Source organism: Salvelinus sp. IW2-2015, linkage group LG18 (assembly GCF_002910315.2).
Source record: "Salvelinus sp. IW2-2015 linkage group LG18, ASM291031v2, whole genome shotgun sequence".
NCBI lineage: Eukaryota > Metazoa > Chordata > Actinopteri > Salmoniformes > Salmonidae > Salvelinus > Salvelinus sp. IW2-2015.
Genome location: NC_036858.1, coordinates 60,064,594 through 60,089,001, shown reverse-complemented (window position 1 = coordinate 60,089,001; position 24,408 = coordinate 60,064,594). Strand labels below are relative to the sequence as shown.

The window sequence follows — 24,408 nt, the reverse complement described above, 5'->3', positions numbered from 1 at the left end:
ACTGTTCGATTTGAGAAAGGCGCTCCTCCCTCACCGCTTTTGCCCGGCACGTCACGGGCCATGGACCGGTGCCGTGCTGTTCAGCATAATCGCACCAGCCCAATATCTAACAGGGACATGGGCACAAAATCAGAGTCGGTGTTTAAGCAAATGCCGTCAAACATCGGGCGAACGCGGGGAGGGAGGAGCACCATTCTCTAATCTGTGCGCGGCTCAGTCATTTTGTCAACATAAAATAAATGTTTGCATTTAAAAAAACAAATCTTTGGGAAAGCAGATAAAGCGTTTTTAAAATAAAAATCAATCACTTTTCCATGGGAAAAMACAGAATCCTACCAATTTACACACGTACTTAATTAAGTCACTTTTGTTTTGAGCCGATTTCGCCGTGGGTTTTGAACCGGGCGCCTGGCTCACGCCGGGAACAGCCCGGTTTAAAATCGAAAGCAATTAATTTTCAGTCGTTGCAAAACACCTCTACACGGGCGACCGGGCGATATTAATCGAACCCCCTCACTGGCCCGATGCGAGCCAGCTCAAAGTGCCACGACTCCATTTAAAGGAAGAGGATTCCCAGACGGACTGCCTGAAAGAGATAATTTTGGGAAATAGCTGCATATTTGACTTCAGATTGAAAGAAATTCAACGACAAAATCCGTGCTTCTTCAACCGCCTCCAGAAGCGGTCTACAGTAGCTACATCAGCAGGTATATATAAAAAATAAGGTATGAATTCTGAAGAGCTCTAGAATACTATTCTGAAAAATCAGAACCTTATTCCATATTTCATATGGATGGAAGTCAGACTAACTAACTAGCTGTTTGGCTAATGATGCCTGTAACTATTTAGCATGTGATTCTTACAAGGCAGCAGCTGACAACTTCGCAATTKTATAATAATAAACTAGCAATGAAACTAAGTTAACTGGCTAAAAAGTCAGCTAACTAACGTGTTGTAGCCTACTAGCCTAGCTAACGTTAGCTAGCCAGCTCCTAGCTGATCATTCTCAACTCGAGATGTGATGTAGCGACATAGCAGATAAACTCTGTGTAACGGTAGTTACATAGATTTGGGGAGTTGCGAATTCTCAGCTGGCTATCTCGACTTTCTTGCTAATGCGTTAGCTTTGCTAGTTACGACAGTTTCCCACAAGATGCCAGTTAGTCATGACACAACTTAATTTCCATTTCATGCCATGATAAAATATTTCGAAATTACATGACAGCGTTTTTATGACAAACATGCTGAATACAGGACCTGACTGACCACCGCATTTGGGGCTCCAGGGCACCTACCGAAACTTTTTTTTGGGGGGGGCAGTAGGAATTTGGCACTATATAATGCCAAGCACACACACATCTCCCCCAGCTGCACAGCGTGAGATAATTGAAGTGTACGTAGCCTACTCTTTTGGTGATCCAGAAAAATAAGAGAACACTTATGTGACTGTTTTATGAAAATCTGGGAATATTTGGCCAAGGAAACATTTCTGGTTGGTGTCAGGGAATGTAAACTGTTAGGGAGACTTTTAAAACAGGATTGAATAAAGTAGCAGTAAATATGTTGAATGAGCGTTTGACAAAATTACCTTATGTCTTGAAGTCTAATATGGTTATTTACTTACTTTCGTAGCTCTTTGTTAGATGCACGCTTTTTGTAAGTACCGGTAGTTAACTCTCCACTCCTAGTTTAGCTGGAATGTAGCCCGAAAGGATTTTACAAATGTATTTGGTTGACAATATGAAATTGGCCAACGCCTCTTCTTGCACTGCGCAGAATTTTTTTATTTTTAATTTCACCTTTATTTAACCAGGTAGGCTAGTTGAGAACAAGTTCTCATTTACAACTGCAACCTGGCCAAGATAAAGCAAAGCAGTGCGACACAAACAACAACACAGAGTTACACATGGAATAAACAAGCGTACAGTTAATAACACAATATAAAAAAAGAAAGTCTATATACAGTGTGTAAATGGCGTGAGGAGGTAAGGCAATAAATAGGACATAGTAAGTAGCAAGTAATTACAATTTAGCAAAATTAACACTGAAGTGATGGATATGCAGATGATGATGTGCAAGTAGARATACTGGTGTGCAAAAGAGCAGAAAAGTAAATGAAAACAATATGGGGAAGAGGGAAGGTAGATTGGGTGGGCTATTTACAGATTGGCTATGTACAGCTGCAGCGTATCTGTTAGCTGCTCGGATAGCTGATGTTTAAAGTTAGTGAGGGAGATATAAGTCTCCAGCTTCAGCGATTTTTGCAATTCGTCCCAGCCATTGGCAGCAGTGAACTGGAAGGAAAGGCGGCCAAGAGAACTGGAAGGAAAGGCGGCCAAAGGAGGTGTTGGCTTTGGGGATGACCAGTGAGATATACCTGCTGGAGCGTTTGCTACGGGTGGGTGTTGTTATCGTGACCWGTGAGCTGAGATAAGGCGCAGCTTTACCTAGCAAAGACTTATAGATGACCTGGAACCAGTGGGTCTGGCGACAAATATGTAGCGAGGGCCAGCCGACGAGAGCATACAGGTCGCAGTGGTGGGTGGTATATGGGGCTTTGGTGACAAAACGGATGGCACTGTGATAGACTGCATCCAGTTTGCTGAGTAGAGTGTTGGAGGCTATTTTGTAAATGACATCGTCGAGGATCGGTAGGATAGTCAGTTTCACAAGGGTATGTTTGGTGGTGTGAGTGAAGTAGGCTTTGTTGCGGAATAGGAAGCAGATTCTTGATTTAATTTTTGATTGGAGATGTTTAATATGAGTCTGGAAGGAGAGTTTACAGTCTAGCCAGACACCTAGGTATTTGTAATTGTCCACATATTCTAAGTCAGAACCGTCCAGAGCAGTGATGCTAGTCGGGCGGGTGCAGGCAGCGATCGGTTGAAAAGCATGCATTTAGTTTTACTAGAGCTTAACTTCTCTGCGCTACAGATCCCTTTTACGGGATCACTTTTCTAAACAACCGCTAGAATTGCAGGGCGCCAAATGCAAAAATATTACAAAAAATATTTATAATCATGCAATCACAAGTGAAATATACCAAAACACAGCCTAGCTTGTTGTTAATCCACCTATCGTGTCAGATTTTGAAAATATATTTTACAGCGAAAGAAATCCAAGCTTTTGTGAGTGTAGCTCTCAATGCTACAACAGCTAGCCCCAAATTAGCATGGTCACGAAAGTCAGAAAAGCAATAAAATTAATCGCTTACCTTTGATAATCTTCGTATGTTTCCACTCACGAGACTCCCAGTTACACAACAAATGTTATTTTTGTTCGATAAATATTACTTCTATCACAAAAAAACGCTATTTGGGTTGCGCATTATGTTGAGAAAACCAAAGCCGTGTTCCGTTCGACAAATTTCAAAAAGTATCCGTAATGGTCGTAGAAACATGTCAAATGTTTTTTATAATCAATCCTCAGGTTGTTTTTAACAAACATAATCGATAATATTTCAACCGGACCATAACCTATTCTTTAAGAGACAAAAGGAAAATGGAGAGCTCCTCTCGCGCGCGCAGGAACTATTCAGAGGACACCTGACTACTTATGAAACATCTCGCTCATTTTTCTAAATAAAAGCCTGAAACTATGTCTAAAGCCTGGTCACAGCCTGAGGAAGCCATTGGAAATGGAATCTGGTTGATACCCCTTTAAATGGAAGAAAGACGGGCCAGGAAACACAGTAAAAAAATCACTTCCGGGTTATGTTTTCGTCTGCAGAATACGTTTTGTTATACTCACAGACAATATTTTGACAGTTTTGGAAACTTTGGAGTGTTTTCTATCCTAATCTGTAAATTATATGCATATTCTACGATCTGGGCCAGAGAAAATGTACATTTACCTTGGAATGATATTTTAAGAAAAAAAAAATTCTGACCCCTAGCGTCAAGAGGTTTTTAAGAGCAGTTGGAGGCCACGGAAGGAGTGTTGTATGGCATTGAAGCTCGTTTGGAGGTTTGTTAACACAGTGTCCAAAGAAGGGCCAGATGAATACAGAATGGTGTCGTCTGCATAGAGGTGGATCAGAGAATCACCCGCAGCAAGAGCAATATTATTGATATATACAGAGAAAAGAGTCGGCCTGAGAATTGAACCGTGTGGTTTCCCCATAGAGACTGCCAGAAGTCCGGACAACAGGACCTCCGATTTGACACACTGAACTCTGTCTGAGAAGTAGTTGGTGAATCAGGCGAGGCAGTCATTTGAGAAACAAAGGCTATTGAGTCTGCCGATAAGAATGTGGTGATTGACAGAGTCGAAAGCCTTGGCCAGGTCGATGAATACGGCTGCACAGTACAATCTTTTATCGATGGTGGTTATGATATCGTTTAGTACCTTGAGCGTGGATGAGGTGCACCCGTGACCAGCTCGGAAACCAGATTGCACAGCGGAGAAGGTACGGTGGGATTCGAAATGGTCAGTGATCTGTTTCTTAACTTGGCTTTCGAAGACTTTAGAAAGGCAGTGCAGGATGGATATAGGTCTATAACAGTTTGGGGCTGTAGAGAAATGCTTATTGAAATTCTCGATTTATTGTGGATTTATCGGTGGTGACAGTGTTTCCTAGCCTCAGAGCAGTGGGCAGCTGGGAGGAGGTGCTCTTGTTCTCCATGGACTTTACAGTGTCCCAGAACTTTTTGTAGTTAGAGCTACAGGATGCAAATTTCTGTTTGAAAAAGCTAGCCTTTGCTTTCTTGACTGACTGTGTATATTGGTTCCAGACTTCCCTGAACAGTTGCATATCGCGGGGACTATTCGATGCTATTGCAGTCTGCCACAGGATGTTTTTGTGCTGGTGGAGGGCAGTCAGGTCTGGAGTGAACCAAGGGCTATATCTGTTCTTAGTTAAAAAATAAATTAACGGGGCATGCTTATTAAAGATGGTGAGGAAAGTACTTTTTAAGGAGTAACCAGGCATCCTCTACTGACAGGATGAGGTCAATATTYTTCCAGGWCACCCGGGCCAGGTCGATTAGAAAGGCCTGCTTGCAGAAGTGTTTTTAGGAGCGTTTAACAGTGATGAGGGGTGGTCGTTTGACCGCGGACCCATCACTGAGATCCTGATTGAAAACAGCAGAGGTGTATTTGGAGGGCATGTTTACGTATTTTGGGTTGTACCTGGTGGGTTCCGTGATAATTTGTGTGAGATTGAGGGCATCTAGCTTAGATTGTAGGACTGCCGGGGTGTTAAGCATATCCCAGTTTAGGTCACCTAACAGAACGAACTCTGAAGATAGATGGGGGGCAATCAATTCACATATGGTGTCCAGGGCACAGCTGGGAGCTGAGGGGGGTCTAAAACAGTGAGAGATTTATTTCTGGGGAGGATCATTTTTAAAATTAGAAGCTCAAACTGTTTGGGCATAGACCTGGAAAGTATGACAGAACTTTGCAAGCTATCTCTGCAGTAGATTGCAACTCATCCCACTTTGACAGTTCTATCTTGATGGAACATTTTGTAGTTGGGGATGGAAACCTCAGAATTTTTGGTGGCCTTCCTAAGCCAGGATTCAGACACGGTAAGGACATCAGGGWTGGCGGAGTGTGCTAAAGCAGATGAGTAAAACAAACTTAGGGAGGAGGCTTCTGATGTTAACATGCATGAAACCAAGGCTTTTTTGGTCACAGAAGTCAACAAATGAGAGTGTCTGGGGACACGCAGGGCCTGGGTTAACCTCCACATCACCCGAGGAGGACTAGGATAAGGGTACGGCTAAAGGTTATCAAAACTGGTCGTGTAGTGCGTTAGGGACAGAGAATAAAAGGAGCAAATTTCTGGGCATGGTAGAATAGATTCAGGCCATAATGTATAGACGGGTATGGTGGGGTGCGGGTACAGTGGAGGTGAACCCAGGCATTTTGTGAAGATAAGAGAGGTTGCATCTCTGGACATCCTAGTTATGCTGGGTGAGGTCACCGCATGTGTGCGAGGTGGGACAAAGGAGGTATCTGAGGCATGTTGAGTGGGTCTCGGGGCTCCGGAATAAACTAAAACAATGATAACTATCCTAAACAACAATATACAAGGCATATTGATATTTGAGATAGGCATAAAGCAATCACAGGTGTTAATTGGAAGACATAGCTAAGGCAACAACGGGTAAGACAACAACAGCTAATCAGCTAAGACTACAACCGGTAAAATGGTGATGAATGGGCATAGAGGGGTCAGTTAACTACACACAGGGCCTGAGTTCGAGGCTGGGGCCGACAGATAAACAAAAAAATAAACAAGATGGAGTACCGTGATTATCAGATCTCAACATTGATTGGAGAAGTGTATAACATCACCAGCACCACATCTTTATCATATAATATCTTTTCATACAGTGGGGAGAAGAAGTATTTGATACACTGCCGATTTTGCAGGTTTTCCTACTTACAAAGCATGTAGAGGTCTGTAATTTATATCATAGGTACACTTCAACTGTGAGAGACGGAATCTAAAACAAWAATCCAGAAAATCACATTGTATGATTTTAAAGTAATTAATTTGCATTTTATTGCATGACATAAGTATTTGATACATCAGAAAAGYAGAACTTAATATTTGGTACAGAAACCTTTGTTTGCAATTACAGAGATCATACGTTTCCTGTAGTTCTTGACCAGGTTTGCACACACTGCAGCAGGGATTTTGGCCCACTCCTCCATACAGACCTTCTCCAGATCCTTCAGGTTTCGGGGCTGTCGCTGGGCAATACGGACTTTCAGCTCCCTCCAAAGATTTTCTATTGGGTTCAGGTCTGGAGACTGGCTAGGCCACATTTTTTACATCAATTTTCCATTATTAAAGTGGCTGGAGTTGAGTCCGTATGTTGGCAGCAGCCACTCAATGTTAGTGTTGGCTGTTTAACAGTCTGATGGCCTTGAGATAGAAGCTGTTTTTTAGTCTCTCGGTCCCTGCTTTGATGCACCTGTACTGACCTCGCCTTCTGGATGATAGCGGGGTGAACAGGCAGTGGCTCGGGTGGTTGTTGTTCTTGATGATCTTTATGGTCTTCCTGTGACATCGGGTGGTGTAGGTGTCCTGGAGGGCAGGTAGTTTGCCCCCGGTGATGCGTTGTGCAGACCTCACTACCCTCTGGAGAGCCTTACGGTTGTGGGCGGAGCAGTTGCTGTACCAGGCGGTGATACAGCCCAACAGGATGCTCTCGATTGTGCATTTGTAGAAGTTTGTGAGTGCTTTTGGTGACAAGCTCAATTTCTTCAGCCTCCTGAGGTTGTAGAGGTGCTGCTGCGCCTTCTTCACCCCGCTGTCTGTGTGGGTGGACCAATTCAGTTTGTCCGTGATGTGTACACCGAGGAACTTAAAACTTACTACSCTCTCTACTACTGTCCCGTCGATGTGGATAGGGGGGTGCTCCCTCTGCTGTTTCCTGAAGTCCACAATCATCTCCTTTGTTTTGTTGACGTTGAGTGTGAGGTTATTTTCCTGACACCACACTCCGAGGGCCCTCACCACCTCCCTCTAGGCCGTCTCGTCGTTGCTGGTAATCAAGCCTACCAGTGTAGTGTCATGGTAAGATAACTTGATGATTGAGTTGGAGGCGTGCATGGCCACGCAGTCGTGGGTGAACAGGGAGTACAGGAGAGGGCTCAGAACGCACCCTTGTGGGGCACCAGTGTCGAGGATCAGCGGGTTGGAGATGTTGTTACCTACCCTCACCACCTGGGGGTGGCCCGTCAGGAACTCCAGTACCCAGTTGCACAGGGCGTGGTCGAGACCCAGGGTCTCGAGCTTGATGACGAGTTTGGAGGGTGCAATGGTGTTAAATGCTGAGCTGTTGTGGATGAACAGCATTCTCACATAGGTATTCCTCTTGTCCATATGGGTTAGGGCAGTGTGGTAGTCATTTACAACATTAACAAGGTCTACACTGTATTTTTGATCAATTTGATTCTATTTTAATGGTCAAAAAATGTGTTTTAATTTTTTTTAAACAAGGACATTTCTAAGTGATCCCAAACATGTGTGCGTGTGCGTGCGGCAGGTAGCCTAGTGGTTAGAGCGTTGGGCCAGTAACAAAGTTTGCTGGATCGAATCCCTGAGCTGACAAGGTAAAAATCTGTCGTTCTGCCCCTGAACAAGGCAGTTAACCCACTGGTCCTCGGTAGGCCGTCATTGTAAATAAGAATTTGTTCTTAACTGACTTGCCTAGTTAAATAAATAAATGTATGAATGTTATCTGATGTTAGCAAGTTATTGATTTTATGAACCTTATTTCTAAGGCTACATTAATATCGGCTATTCTTAGCCCTTTCCTGGGTAGCTTATCACCGATAGACATATGGAGAAATGTTTTTGTAAAATAAAAACATTGACTACAATATATTAGCCAAACAATCAGGCACTTGTGAGTGTCAGTGTGTGATGTTAGCCTGAAGCTCTCACTCCTCCCAGACTTTTGAGAGGGTGGACAATGAGCTTGTCGTAGCAGATGTAAGCAATGTCCCCACGCTCTGTGGCAGCTTTCATAGCTGGGATAAGTTCTTTCTGACGCACAGCTTCAGAGAAGTTCTCATTGAGGAAGATGTTGATTCCTCTCAAGGTCTTGTCTCTCTCCAGAACAGCCATCTTGTCCTTGAACCATAAGAACTTGACCACTATAGACCTGGGTCTGTCACCTGGGCTGATTATAGGTTTGCCCATTGAAGAAGTGCTCAGAAAGTGACTTTGTACCTGAATATCAAAACATTCAAGAGATAAGGCTGCTCAAAGTTGACCTATTTTGCATACCATGGCTTCATCAATGTAAAGATCAATGGTTGAGATTTGATGTAATTTAAAAGCTTGTCAAATGATTTTAAAATGTTTTTTTAATGTCATTTTTAACCTTAAAGGGCGACTGCACTTCTTGATTTGGCCTGGTTTTTAGATTTGGTTCATTAAGAAATGCTAGCGACCATGACTGAATTCAAACGTGCGTTGGGTTTTGGGGGTATGGTTTGATGTGGGTGTCTCTTGTGTGTGTTCGTAGGTGGGAAAAGTTTGCGAAATTATTAAGCCAATTAGCGACTGTGGCAAAGTTGGTTAGGCTATCCAAAGTCAAACCATCTCTGGGGATAGTTAGGGACCGTCAATACATTACACAAGGTAAACAGGACAATATTTTCATGTTACTCTTTTAGTTTCAATATTTGTATATAAAAAAAAAAATCAATTCATAGTTGGAGGTTTTTTAAATCATTGAAATTTGGAGCTATTGACTTTTAAAAATATTGTCCCATGTACATTGTGTAATTTACTGATGGTCCCTAACTAGCCCCATAGGGATATCAAATTGACCATGGGCGTTATGATCAAGTCGCGTGCAGCTGTGCTCCGAATTGATGATTACTTGGGTGCTGGATTAAAATGAACCCTTCATTCTGTGACAACCCTTTTTTTTTTTTTACTATCTCGCAAATCTTAGTTTTGGACGAGACTGACTTTATGATCAAAATTAACCTATTTACACTTTAGTCCATTTTGTCACTAGAATAAATATTTGACTAGAATCGATGCCACATAGGCCATTTTCAAAAGGAGAAGTTGCTTTTTAGGGGCAGTTGCTCACTAAACGTAAATCAAAAAACTATAAAATAGTTTTGCAACCCTGTTTGTAAGCTTTTAAATGATATTAAACTCAACAGTTTGTTTTCCAGTGATGAAGACATGGATGTCTCATGGTATGGTGGGGTATACAAAATGGGTAAACTTTTATCTCCTGAAAGTTTTGTCATTCAGGTCCGGAAGATCACTTTCTGACCACTTCTTCCAATGGAAAACATGAATGTAAATCAAAGGGGATGCTGTCAAAATGTGATTGAATTTCAAATGGATTCACCCTTTATTAAACATGTTGTAGTCTGTAACACMATTTGCCATTGCAGTTGAAAGAAAATGCGAGGTGTAGGTTCTCTTATGTAGGGAATCCCAGATACTGTGCTAGAGGTGCAAACTTTGTACTTTGAACTTGAAAGCAAAGGTTGTCTTAAGATCTAGATGAGAGAGCTGAAGACAACTTGGAGTTAGACCAACTGCCCTTTTTAATTAGGCTAGGCCTAACTATCCATTTCCCTGTGTGTTCAATGAAGTGAGTCCCTTTTGGATCACTTTGATATTTTAAGTATAAATTGTGCTCCAATATTGGATTTTAAAAGCCTGTGATATGAAATGAAGTGCCCTTTTGATATTCAGGGATTTTCTGCTATTGAACTACTTGGGTGTACAAGGTAAAAGAACTACAAGGTAAAAGATTTTAAGCAATTTTTTCTGGGTTGCATAAGTCAAAACAATATAATAAATAAAATACAAATTCAGGATGGAAAAATGCTTTCAGTGTAAGCTTAAATGACTAAAACCAGATATAAAGCATGTAGAAAATATAATGGACCTAATATATTTAAAAATAATATAATCTTTGTTAGTTCTCAATCACCAAAATGACAGCTAGACAGTCGGGGAGAATTGAAAATTCACAAAACAATGAATTTGGCAGTATTGAGATTATTATTATTATGTTTGAGTAAAACAACACAGCATTAGCCATGGCAAATGCATAGAATTGCAGAAAATTWGCTTTAAAAAAACTGCAATATTTTCTCAGCTCCATGGAGAAATTTATAGAATTGCAGAAAATGAAATGCAAAAATGTCTCTAGGCCAATGGGCCTCCAATGTCATTTAAAATTCAGCCGCATCAACGGGCCGATGTTTAATTTCTGATTTATTTATTTCTAGGGCTGTCAAACGATTAAAATAATTAATCGAGTTAATGTATTTTGTGGTCTTGTAGCTCAGTTGGTAGAGCATGGCGTTTGTAACACCAGGGTAGTGGGTGAAATTCCCGGGACCATCCATGTGTAAAATGTATGCGCGCATGACTAGAAGTCGCTTTTGGATTAAAGCATCTGCTAAATGGTATATTATTAATGGCGACACACATCCATAAGTACTGTTAAAGCTTGAAGCATTTTAAATGTGTGTAACTGTAGGAAAAATAAACTGTCTCTATGGATACAATAGAACAAAGAGCTTTTAAACTTGTCCAACAATTACCAGGACGTGTACTCCGAGCATGCGCTGACCAACTATCAAGTGTCTTCACTGACATGTTCAACCTCTCCCTGTCTGAGTCTGTAATACCAACATGTTTAAAGCAGACCACCATAGTCCTTTTGCCCAAGAACACTAAGGTAACCTGCCTAAGTGACGACCGACCCGTAGCACTCATGTCTGTAGCCATGAAATKCTTTGAAAGGCTGGTCATTGCTCACATCAACACCATTATCCCAGAAACCCTAGACCCACTCCAATTTGCATACCGCACCAACAGATCCACAGATGATGCAATCTCTATTGCACTCCACACTGCCCTTTCCCACCTGGACAAAAGGAACACCTACGTGAGAATGCTATTCATTGACTGCAGCTCAGCGTTCAACACCATAGTGCCCACAAAGCTCATCACTAAGCTAAGGACCCTGGGACTAAACACCTCCCTCTGCAACTGGATCCTGGACTTCCTGACAGGCCGCACCCAGTTGGTAAGGGTAGGCACCAACACATCTGATCACCAACAACGATGAGACAGCCTATAGGGAGGAGGTCAGAGACCTGACCGTGTGGTTCAAGGACAACAACCTCTCCCTCAACGTGATCAAGACAACGGAGATGATTGTGGACTACAGGAAAAGGAGGACCGAGCACAGCCCCATTCTCATCTACGGGGCTGTAATGGAGCAGGTTGAGAGCGTCAAGTTCCTTGGCGTCCACATCACCAACAAACTAACATGGTCCAAGCACACCAAGACAATCGTGAAGAGGGCACGACAACCTATTCCCCCTCAGGAGACTGAAAAGATTTTGGGTGGGTCCTCAGATCCTCAAAAGATTTTACAGCTGCACCATCAAGAGCATCCTGTCGGGTTGCATCACTGCCTGGTATGGCAACCCCAAGGCACTACAGAGGGTAGTGCGTATGGCCCAGTACATCACCGGGGCCAAGTTTCCTGCCATCCAGGACCTCTGTACCAGGTGGTGACAGAGGAAGGCCCTAAAAATTGTCAAAGACTCCAGCCACACTAGTCATGAACTGTTCTCTCTGCTACCGCACGGCAAGCGGTATCGGAGCGCCAAGTCTAGATCCAATAAGCTTAATCAAATAGCTACCCAATAAGGTTAATCAAATAGCTACCCAGACTATTTGCATTGCCCCCCCCCCCCCACGCTGCTGCTACTCTTATTATCAATGCATAGCCACTTTAATAACTACCTAAATGTACATAATTACCTCGACTAACCGGTTCCCCCACACATTGACACATTGACTCTGTAATGGTACCCCTGTATATAGCCCCACTATTGTTATTTATTGCTGCTCTTTAATTATTTGTTATTCTTCTCTTTTTGGGGGGGATTTTCTTAACTGCATTGTTGGTTAAGGGCTTGTAAGTAAGCATTTCACTGTAAGGTTTACACCTGTTGTATTCAGCGCATGTGACAATTTGATTTGAACAATGTTATAAAAACACTAACCATCTGTACTGATTACTTTACACATAGGCTTTCACACTCCCGCCCTCCCACACCCTCTCTATTTCACTGGGCGAGTTAGTCTACCCCGGGCACCGGGCCATTCAAAACTAAGTTTGCACCTTTTTTTAGGCCATTCCATTGGTCCTTTAAATAAAGGTGAAATACAATTCTAATAATTTCTGTTTTTCTTTCTCCCCATCCAACAGGACAGCTAACCCGTCATAGTGGTCATCATGGATGTGTATGACCCTCAGACGCTAGGCATTATGGTATTTGGAGGCTTCATGGTCATCTCAGCCCTCGGCATCGTCCTGGTCTCCACCTTCTCCATGAAGGTAGCCTAACTGTTGTTAATATAATAATCATAATGTATACCATTTAGCAGATCCAAAGCAACTTAGTCATGCGTGCGTGCATTTTTCTTATGGGTAGCCCCAGCAGCACTCAAACCCACAACACTGGCATTGCAAGCACCATGCTCTATCTTCTGAGATACACAGTTGTTGTTGTTGTGGTGGTGATCATGTATTATATTTAACTTATGTTTTCTCATTCTTCTCCATGAAGGAGACCTCRTATGAGGAGGCTCTGGCCCAGCAGCGTAGAGAGCTGGGCAAGATGGCGCCTCCCAGCCAACTGACCAAGAAGGAGAAGAAGAAGGACAAGGTAAAACGAGATAAAACACACCTCAACTCAAATGCCTTTTTGTAKAATTATTCTAGCTGTGTGTGTGTGTGCCTGCATTTTAATGCACATACTGTAGCGCATTTTGATTGTCATATAATGTTAGTGTGTTCTAAATTAAATGTATTATTATAATCATTAAGGTATCTGAGAAGAAGAACCGTGGTAAGAAGAAGGAAGACAAGCCCAATGGGAAGCTGCCAGAATCGGAACCAGAGGAGGTCCCAGTGGCCGAACCTGAACCAACCCCAGCCCCAGAAATAGTCACTGCTCCTGCCCCTGCCCCTGAACCAACCACTCACCATGCTCCAGTTCCCACTGCCGTAGAGGCCCCACCTGCCCCTGCACCAAAGGAGAAGAAGAAGAAGGAGAAGAAGGTGGCTAAGGTAGAGCCAGCTCAGGTGGCCACCACCCCCATTGCCCCCTCCAAGCCTGCACCAGTCCTGGAGGCTGTCACCAAGGAGGTCCCCGTGATGGCAGTGCCCCCAGTGGGCTCCCAGCAGACTGCAGCCAAGGCTCAGGAGGCCAAGGCTCAGGAGGCCAAGGCTCAGGAGGCCAAGGCTCAGGAGGCCAAGGCTCAGGAGGCCAAGGCTCAGGAGGCCCAGAACTCTTCTAAGAAGAAGGTATCTTCCAAGAAAAAAGCTGAGTCTGGTAAGGAAGCTTTGTCTATTTTCAATGTATTTCAATCATTTTACATATGTATTATTTCACATAACTAGAGAGCAACACAACTGTTGATAATATACATTTATTTTGTGTGACCAACTTTTTATTTAGTTTGTCATCTTTTGGGAAAGGGGTTACAGGTATAACATTAGAAAGGGGTTACAGGTATAACATTAGAAAGGGGTTACAGGTATAACATTAGAAGGGGTTACAGGTATAACATTAGAAGGGGTTACAGGTATAACATTAGAAGGGGTTACAGGTATAACATTAGAAAGGGGTTACAGGTATAACATTAGATAGGGGGGTTAGCAGTTAACATTTAGAAGGGGGTTACAGGTATAACATTAGAAGGGGGTTACAGGTATAACATTAGAAGGGGGTTACAGGTATAACATTAGAAGGGGGTTACAGGTATAACATTCAAAGTCATTCATATATTCAGTTATCATATTTGCATTTGATATTTCCTAGTAACTGTTGGCTGCCACTCAAAATAAAAACAGAGCAATGCATACAAAGATTTGAGGCCAATTTCATTATAAAACATTTATTGGGTGTTAGTATGTGAACAAAGTTGAAATTAATAAATTGATGGTCAGGATTACGGGATGCCAAGGTAATGTTTTTCTGTAGTCTGGTCCAGTTAAAGGATGATTGTTACATTTAGATCTGTGGGCCATACTTTTTTAATGGCTAGCTCAGAGTATGGGCTTTCCAATAGTTGATATGTTACAGAGATTAGTCCTTTAAGGAGACCAGATAGTCCGTTTACAAATTCCATATTGGACAGGTTGACAGCTGAGTTTCCCATGGAACTCCATAGGCCAGCATAGCTGACTTAAGTCAAAAAATATATATATATTTAAAAAATGCATCTTTCAGATCTTGGAATGTCCTAAAATCATTACTATCCATGATATCGCCACGGGTACGGATACTGCATTGGGGCGATGTGAAAGGCCGTCCTCTCGATCGCAAGACATCGCAAGACACAATGTAMATGTAAATGTAAATGTAAATATTGGCGTGTGGGCATGCCTTTTAGATTCCTAGTTGCATATTTTTTTTCAGTTTTGTGGAAAATAGAACTTGTTTGAGCAATAATAGGGACAAAGCGTAGTTTACATTAAGTGATATCAATGAACACCACCTCTTCCAGTTCCATTTCTAACTAGTAGGCTATTTGATTTAGAAAACGTCTCCTGGATGCTGATTGACGCAACGCGGCGTGCCTGGACACAGCCCTTAGCCGTGGAATATTAGCCATATATCACAAACCCCCGAGGTGCCTTATTTCTATTATAAACTGGTTACCTACGTAATTAGAGCAGTAAAAACAAATGTTTTGTCATACCCGTGGTATCTGATATACCACGGCTTTCAGCCAATCAGCATTCAGGGCTCGAACCACACAGTTATATATCAGACAATATACAATGGGTATGATGCAAAACTACTTGTTTACTGTTCTAATTACGTTGGTAACCAGTTTATAGTAGCAATAAGGCACGTCAAGGGTTTGTGGTATATGGCCAATATACCGCACCTCCTCGGGCCTTATTGCTTAATTGTATAATAGACCGGACTATATCATATCTGCAGAGAGACTTGTGCTCCTACACTGCAGAACAAAGCTCAGCTGTTTTCTCTGTGGTGGACTGATTAGAAAGAGGAATTGGTGTGCTCAGCTGAAGTTTGTCGTAACAGTGTTTGGGTGCCGGGTTCTAAAGGTATACACTGGAAGAAAGAAAAGCCTGCACTCACTGAAATATTCTTTAAGTTTTTCTTTTTAGCAGCACATGTCAGAGCAAACGGACGCGTTTCGGCGGCATCTGACGAAGGCTGCCGTGGTGGACTCTGATCTTAGCCAGTCTAACTGGGTGTGGTCTGGTCGAAAGACTACTACTGCACACATTATGCAGGACATGGTCAGGGCCCAAGGCCTCTGTGTGTGTTGGGTTATGTGTGTGTGTGCGTGCCACCAAACAGAGTAGGTCTTCAAAGAAAAGCTTCCCTCATTCTGTGTGCCAGCTACTACAGCTGCACAACAACAACAGGACTACAATTACAGGACCACAAGTACAGTAGTTTCTCCTAGGGTTGTAAAATTCCAGGAACTTTCAATAAATTCCATGGTTTTCCCGAAATCCCTGTTGGAGGAATCCTGGAATCAGGAGGGAATAAGCAGGAAATCCGGAATCCTCCAACCAGGATTTCTGGAAAAACAGGGAAGTATGTTGTCTGTCTGTAGATGTCATTCTTCCTTATATGGGTTGTGTTTTTGTGACTGACAGACAGACCAACACAGGAAGTGAGGTAACTGCTAGCTAGGCTGTTAAAAACATATCTTTCTGTTTTTAATGAGTGGAAATGGTAGTCTAGGCAGGAACTACTTTAGCCAAAACACAAGCACTACTGTAACACTCTTACTACAACAATGACAACGTGTGTGTGGTACCCTGTTCAATTCTCAGTCTGTTCTTGGCTGCAGTAGCGCCCTCCTGCTCAGTGTGTGTATGTGTGCACAGCTCTGGCTCTGTTGTGCTAGCTGACAAAGCCTCTCAGTAACTCAGACAATAGGGAGTTTCTCTGGTGCCACAGGGGCTGTGTCTGCCTGGTACCACTCTGCCCTCTCAGCCAGGGTTTCAGCTGCCCAGTTCCCACCCACTCTGCCCTGAGCCATGGGAATTTACTCAGTCTCGTGATGACAAACATATTAAGCATATTAGACATACAGTTGAAGTTGGAAGTTTTAAATACACTTAGGTTGGAGTCCATTAACTCGTTTTTCAACAACTCCACAAATTTCTTGTTAACAAACTATAGTTTTGGAACATCTACTTTGTGCATGACACATACTTTTTCCAACAATTGTTTACAGACAGATTCTTTCACTTATAATTCACTGTATCACAACTCCAGTGGGTCAGAACTTTACATACACTATTGACTGTGCCTTTAAACGGCTTGGTAAATTCCAGAAAATGTCATGGCTTTAGAAGCTTCTGATAGGCTAATTGACATCATTTGAGTCAATTGGAGGTGTACCTGTGGATGTATCCAGACCTACCTTCAAACTCAGTGCCTCTTTGCTTGACATCATGGGTAAATCAAAAGAAATCAGCCAAAAATTATAGACCTCCACAATTCTGGTTCATCCTTGGGAGCAATTTCCAAAAGCCTGAAAGTACCACGTTCAAACAATAGTACGCAAGTATAAACACCATGGGACCACGCAGCCGTCATAACGCTCAGGAAGGAGGCGCGTGTCTCCTAGAGATGAACGTACTTTGGTGCGAAAAGTGCAAATCAATCCCAGAACAACAGAAAAGGACCTTGTGAAGATGCTGGAGGAAACCGGTACAAAAGTATCTATATCCCCAGTAAAACGAGTCCTATATCGACATAACCTGAAAGGCCACTCAGCAAGGAAGAAGCCACTGCTCCAAAACCGCCATAAAAAAGCCAGACTACGGTTTGCAACTGCACATGGGGACCAAGATCATACTTTTTGGAGAAATGTCCTTTGGTCTGATGAAACAAAAGTAGAACTGTTTGGCCATAATGACCATCGTTATGTTTGGAGGAAAAAGAGGTGAGGCTTGCAAGCCGAAGAACACCATCCCAACTGTGAAGCACGGGGGTGGCAGCATCATGTTGTGGGGGTGCTTTGCTGCAGGAGGGACTGGTGCACTTCACAAAATAGATGGCATCGTGAGGGAGGAAAATTGTGGATATATTGAAGCAACATCTCAAGACCTCAGTTAGGAAGTTAAAGCTTGGTCGCAAATGGGTCTTCCAAATGGACAATGACCCCAAGCATACTTCCAAAGTTGTGGCAAAATGGCTTAAGGACAACAAAGTCAAGGTATTGGAGTGGCCATCACAAAGCCCTGACCTCAATCCTATAGAAAATGTGGGCAGAACTGAAAAAGCGTGTGCGAGCAAGTGGGCCTACAAACCTGACTCAGTTACACCAGCTCTGTCAGGAGGAATGGGCCAAAATTCCCCCAACTTATTGTGGGAAGCTTGTGGAAGGCTACCCAAAACATTTGACCCAAGTTAAACAATTTAAAAGCAATGCTACCAAATACTAATTGAGTGCATGTAAACTTCTGACCCACTAGGAATGTGATGAAAGAAATAAAAGCTGAAATAAATAATTTTCTCTACTATTATTCTGACATTTCACATTCTTAAAATAAAGTGGTGATCCTAACTGACCTAAGACAGGGATTTTTTACTAGGATTAAATGTCAGGAGTTGTGAAACTGAGTTTACATACACCTTAGCCAAATACATTTAAACTTCCAACTTCAACTGTATTTAGCCTTCATTTATTGCCTTTTACCCCACAAACACCCCACGAAGACAACTGACTTCTGTCAAATATCAGTCAAACCTAATAGAATAGAATGCCCTACTAGGCTGCCCACAGTGCCCAGTTCCCTCCCCTGTTACTGACCGGGCCCTAGCCTGGTGGCAGTGTGAGAACCCACAATCTTACGATGGCAGGCAATCTGTATCAGACAGTAGGAATATTCCACATGGCCTTTTACCCCTTAACTTCCCAAGTTCTGCCAACATTGTATTCCTGTGCACAGTAACTGCCCTTTTGATAAGTGCTTTTCTCAGTAGGGAAGGATGTTTTATTAATAGCTATGATTTCCTCTCCTTACTTGTAGCAGCTGACTCTCTGGGTGCTTGTAATAATATGTAATAACATCTCTCTCCCTGTCGTGCTCTCTGTTTAGCCATAGCAGTGGACTCTGGTCTGGATTCCCCCCTGTACCTGCCCTACAGGGCCCTGGTCTCTACCGTTAGCAGTATGGTGATCAGTCAGGGAGAGGCCCAGCGCCTCATAGAGATCCTGTCTGACAAGGCTGGCATCAGACAAGACACCTGGCACATGGTACGACCTGTGGCGGGGATGGGAGATACTGTTGGGGGGGCTGACAGACATGTCAGTCTGGGGGTGGAGAGGGGTGATATGAAATCACTCTGAGGGGGTTGGGGGAGGACATCATGCATGACATTGTGGTATGACCCGGGATGGGAGATACCATTGTGGAGTTGAAGGGGGGTTGACAAATGTAAGGCTTGAGTTGGAGGGTAGGGAATCCGGCAGGGCATCTAATACAATCTGGTCAGGACTGGATGGGAGATGAGGGGGTTGGACTGGGAGTGTGTGGTGGGGGGGGGGGGGGGGGGGGGGGGGGGGGGGGGGGGGGGGGGGGGGGGTACTGCATGGGACGGGAGAAACCACTGGGAGGGGTGGTGACACTGACACACGTTATGCATGAGGAGGATGGGTGATTGGTCAGACACTCACAAATACACTACAGTTGTTGATATTGATTGTGACTAACTTCCTGTGTGCGCGTGCTACTCAGGCTACTCAGAAGGGCGACCCGGTGGCTGTGATGAAGAAACAGTTAGAGGAGAATCAGAAACAGCTGGCAACTCAGCAAGAGGACGCCACCGCAGCCAAGAACAGACTGAGGGAACTCACCAAGGTAACACTCACGCACGCACACACACAATGCGCAGGAGTGTGTCACCGCAGCCAAGAACAGACTCTGAGAACTCACCAGGGTAAAAAACACATTCTCACACATTGAGAATATCTCTGAAAATACTACTTATTTTACCACATAACTAGAATCCCCTCCCATGGATGAGTTGACCAATTGTTTACCACTGTTGTATGTGTGTAGGAGCCATGGTTAGGGTCAATTCGAATTGAAGTCAGTCAATTCAGGAAGGGATTTGGAATTTCACATGAAATATTTTCAATTTTTTTAATCATTGAATTACTTCCTGAATTGACCCCAGTCCTTCTAGGAGCTGTCTGACAGTCTGTATTTCTCCTCCTGTAGGAGCTGTCTGCTGAGAAGTCCAAGGTGGCCAGTGTGGAAACCAGGCTGAGTTCCCAGCTCTCGTCCAGGGAGCAAGAGATGATCGCTCTGCAGGCTCGGATGCAGGCCTCCTACCAGGACCACGTAGCACAGACACAGAAACTCACCGCCAAGGTACTGTAAATAGAATAGAATGCAGGTCTGTCTCTTTCTGTCAGCTACTGTCTTTTTCTAATTTGAATTCAGTATACTTTATTGGATTTAAATTAGTTATGTAAAGATTTTCAAAGCATTCCAAAACTAAGTCAAAAGTCCCTCCCTACTCTCAGGTCATCAGTCTTCAGGAGCAGTTGGAGTCAGGTCCCACTGCCCAGCTGGCTTGTCTGCAGCAAGAGAACTCCATCCTCAGAGATGCCTTGAACCAGGCCACCAGCCAGGCAGAGAGCAAGTAGGTGTCTGTTCCTAACCTAAACCCTAACCCTGAATCAGGCCACCAGTCAGGCAGAAAGCAAGTAGGTGGGTTCCTGGCCCCTGTCCCAAAACGTTTTAGTATTTGACACTACAAAGAATATGTTTTGTTTTGAGATTGCAGATGTAAATTCGTATGGAACACAGTAAATTAGGATTACTAGGTCTAGGATTAGTGTGTCTGACTAAAAGACTGTCTACTGTGAAGCCTGCTCTGAGGTACACTACATGGCCAAAGGTATGTGGACACCCCTTCAAATGAGTGGATTCTGCTTTTTCAGCCACACCCGTTGCTGACAGGTGTATACAATCGAGCATGAGGCCCATGCAATCCCCATAGATAAACATTGGCAGTAGAATGGATTTACTGAAGAGCTCGGTGACTTTCAACGTGGCACCGTCATAGGATGGCACCTTTCCAACAAGTCAGTTCGTCAAATTTCTGTCCTGCTAGAGCTGCCCCAGTCAACTGTAAGTGCTGTTATTGTGAAGTGGAAATGTCTACGAGCGACAATGGCTCAGCTGCGAAGTGGTAGGTCACACAAGCTCACAGAACGGGACTGCCGTTCTGTGAGCGTAACAAGTAAAAATCGTCTGTCCTTAGTTGCAACACTCACTCAAGTTCCAAACTGCCTCTGGAAGCAAAGTCAGCACAAGAGCTTCATGAAGTGGGTTTCCATGGCCTAGCAGCTGCACACAAGCCTAATATCACCATGCGCAATGCCAAGCGTGAGCTGGAGTGGTGTAAAGCACGCCACCATTGGACTGGAGCAGGGGGAACGCGTTCTCTGGAGTGGTGTAAAGCACGCCACCATTGGACTGGAGCAGGGGAAACGCGTTCTCTGGAGTGGTGTAAAGCACGCCACCATTGGACTGGAGCAGGGGAAACGCATTCTCTGGAGTGGTGTAAAGCACACCACCATTGGACTGGAGCAGGGTAAACGCCTTCTCTGGAGTGGTGTAAAGCACACCACCATTGGACTGGAGCAGGGGAAACGCGTTCTCTGGAGTGATGAATCACGCTTCAACATCTCTCAGTCCAACGGATGAATCTGCGTTTCGTGGATGCCAGGAGAACGCTACCTACCCAAGTGCATAGTGCCAACTGTTACATTTGGTGGAAGAGGAATAATGGTCTGGAGCTGTTTTTCATAGTTCGGGATAGGCGCCTTAGTTCCAGTAAAGGGTGACCTTAACGCTACAGAATACAATGACATTCTAGACAATTCTGTGCTTCTAACTTTGTTTCAGCATGACAATGCCCCTTTGCACAAAGTAAAGTCCATACAGAAAAGGTTTATCGAGATCGGTGTGGAAGAACTTGACTGGCCTGCACAGAGCCCTGACCTCAATCCCATCGAACACCTTTGGGATGAATTGGAACACCGACTGCGAGCCATGCCTAATTGCCAAACATCAGTGGCCGACCTCACTAGTGCTCTTGTGGCTGAATGTGAGAAAGTCCCCGCAGCAATGTTCCAACATCTAGTGGAAAGCCTTCCCAGAAGAGTGGAGGCTGTTTATAGCAGCAAAGGGGGGACCAACTCCATATTAATACCTGTGCTTTTGGAATGAGTTGTTTGACGAGCAGGTGTCCACATACTTTTAGCCATGTGTATTTTCCTGACTGACCTGGCCTCCCTCTCTTTTCACTCCTCAGACAGAATGCAGAGCTTGCCAAGCTGAGACAGGACTGTGCCAGACTGACCAAGGAGCTGGGGGAGAGGAGTGAGAGCCTTCAAGCTGATGAGAAGGTCAAGAGAGGGCTGGAGACTAAGGTGTCTTCTGTAGAGAAACAACTTGCTCTACTGCAGGTAGGACTGGAAAACACATGCACACGGACGCACATGCACACGCGCACACACGGATGCACACGGACATGGAAACGCACACGTTCAGACTAATGACAACATCTGGAGAGGGCTGGAGGTACTGGCCCTGCTGCTATAAGTAGTATCGCACCAGATTTTGCTAGTCTGTTCTGTGACCTAGGAAAATGTAACATTCTGTAAGTAGTTGTCATGACTTTACTTTCATTAATCTGATGACTGTTATTTATCTAATCAACTAACTGTTTAATTGTTACCCGATTTTTAAGTTAATCATGTAACAATAAACTAATTAGGAATTTGGGGCACCACGAGAGCGGTTGTTTAAAGAGTTACCATGTCCCGAATTAAACTCTAAAGGTCTTTACCTATCACATCCATAAAACAGTCAACGTATTAATCATAACCTTGTATCATATCATCATTCGGAACAGTTGTATCTTCCAGCAAGCTCAGTCCGATGATGCTGTGACACACCGCCCCAGACCATGACAGACCCTCCACCTCCAAATGTATCCCGCTTCAGAGTACAGGCCTCAGTGTAACGCTCATTCCTTCGACGATAAACGCGAATCCAACCATCACCCCTGGTGAGACAAAACCGCGACTCGTCAGTGAAGAGCACTTTTTGCCAGTCCTGTCTGGTTCAGCGACGGTGGATTTGTGCCCATAGGCGACGTTGTTGCCGGTGTTGTCTGGTGAGGATCTGTCTTACAACAGGCCTACAAGCCCTCAGTCCAGCCTCTCTCAGCCTATTGCGGACAGTTTGAGCACTGATGGAGGGATTGTGCGTTCCTGGTGTAACTCGGGCAGTTGTTGTTGCCATCCTGTACCTGTCCCGCAGGTGTGATGTTCGGATGTACCGATCCTGTGCAGGTGTTGTTACATGTGTTCTGCCACTGCGAGGACGATCAGCTGTCCGTCCTGTCTCCCTGTAGCTCTGTCTTAGGCATCTCACAGTACGGACATTGCAATTTATTGCCCTGGCCACATCTGCAGTCCTCATGCCTCCTTGCAGCATGCCTAAGGCATGTTCGCGCAAATGAGCAGGGACCCTGGGCATCTTTCGTTTGATGTTTTTCAGAGTCAGTAGAAAGGTCTCTTTAGTGTCCTACGTTTTCATAACTGTGACCTTAATTGCCTACCGTCTGTAAGCTGTTAGTGTAACGACCGTTCCACAGGTGCATATTCATTAATTGTTTATGGTTCATTGAACAAGCAGGGGAAACAATGTTTAAACCCTTTACAATGAAGATCTGTGAAGTTATTTGGATTTTTATGAATTATCTTTGAAAGACGTTTCTTCTTTTGCTGAGTTTACATGGTGTTCAGGTCAGGAAAACAAAAACATTTCTTTATTGAAGACTATCAGAAAGAATGTTGGTACTTATTTATTTTGATCCAAAGCCATGAATGAGTGAGTCACTCAGCTTTATGTAGGTGCCAAGGCTATATGACTGCGCCATCGACTTGATTATTTAGCAGACATCACTTGCTTATATTCAGTCAACACATATCTTAAGAATATAATTGAGCATTTTGTTTCTCTTAGAATAAAAACCTTTGTAACAATAGTTTTAGTAAATAATACTGACGAGTAGAAACAAAATGATCTGTTTCTATTTGGTTTGTCGCCCATTCATTGTCAGTTAGAGCTTTTGGGTCCCTGGACGCTGGACTGGAGCAGTGACGTATGGTACCGTACTAAACCACAAATTACATCTAAAACACTCTGTGCAACCACTGTACGTCCATGGTCTTGGCTAAATGACTCATGGCATTTTGTCTGTCATATTTAGGGTGATCCTAAGTTGATAACTACATGATAAGTCTACATCTGTAAGGCACTAGATTTGGACCGTCTACAGGGATGACCAATGGACCTCTGGGGAGAAACTGGTGATTAATGTAGCTTTAGAGTCGAAGGGCTTCAGGGTCTATTTTCAACTTTAGCAAGACTGGTATTTTGCTCGGACCCTTAAGTGATCCTAGTATAAATCCTCATTTAAAATGTTTTGTGGCGCATGTGCGTTTATGCTTGCACAAGTGCACATGTCAAGGGCAAGAAAACTAAGCATCCTGGTAGGCTGCATCCTGGGCAGAATGAGTCTGACGTCATCAGATCATTTCCATGTCAATGACCGTGTGTCAGTAAGAATCGGTGCTGACCTCAAGCCATATGCCAAGAGGACCTGTAGTGGTTTTACTAAGTGTCTTACACCATTGTAGTCGCGAAAGATATGAAGGAGTCTATTTCAAAGCTATATTATCCATGGAGGAGAACCTCACGACGGAAGTACTGAACCAGTTGTATGCGGTGTGAACATGGTTCATGACTTCTAATAACTTTCCTCCTGAATGGAGGG

The 24,408-nt window shown here is 43.7% G+C and overlaps 1 protein-coding gene across 1 annotated transcript in view; it reads left to right on the top strand.

Moving 5' to 3' along the window:
- The first annotated feature begins 492 nt into the window (after window positions 1-492).
- The window catches only part of rrbp1a (ribosome binding protein 1a), a 47,961-nt gene continuing 24,045 nt past the window's right edge, over window positions 493-24,408 (top strand). Inside the window, exons 1-9 of the mRNA XM_070448713.1 lie at window positions 493-725; window positions 12,741-12,869; window positions 13,102-13,200; window positions 13,362-13,869; window positions 18,642-18,799; window positions 19,281-19,403; window positions 19,767-19,919; window positions 20,075-20,193; window positions 21,874-22,027. Of these exons, the coding sequence (XP_070304814.1) occupies window positions 12,768-12,869; window positions 13,102-13,200; window positions 13,362-13,869; window positions 18,642-18,799; window positions 19,281-19,403; window positions 19,767-19,919; window positions 20,075-20,193; window positions 21,874-22,027 (1,416 nt within the window). The 5' untranslated portion in view covers window positions 493-725; window positions 12,741-12,767. The remainder of the gene's footprint in view (window positions 726-12,740; window positions 12,870-13,101; window positions 13,201-13,361; window positions 13,870-18,641; window positions 18,800-19,280; window positions 19,404-19,766; window positions 19,920-20,074; window positions 20,194-21,873; window positions 22,028-24,408) is intronic.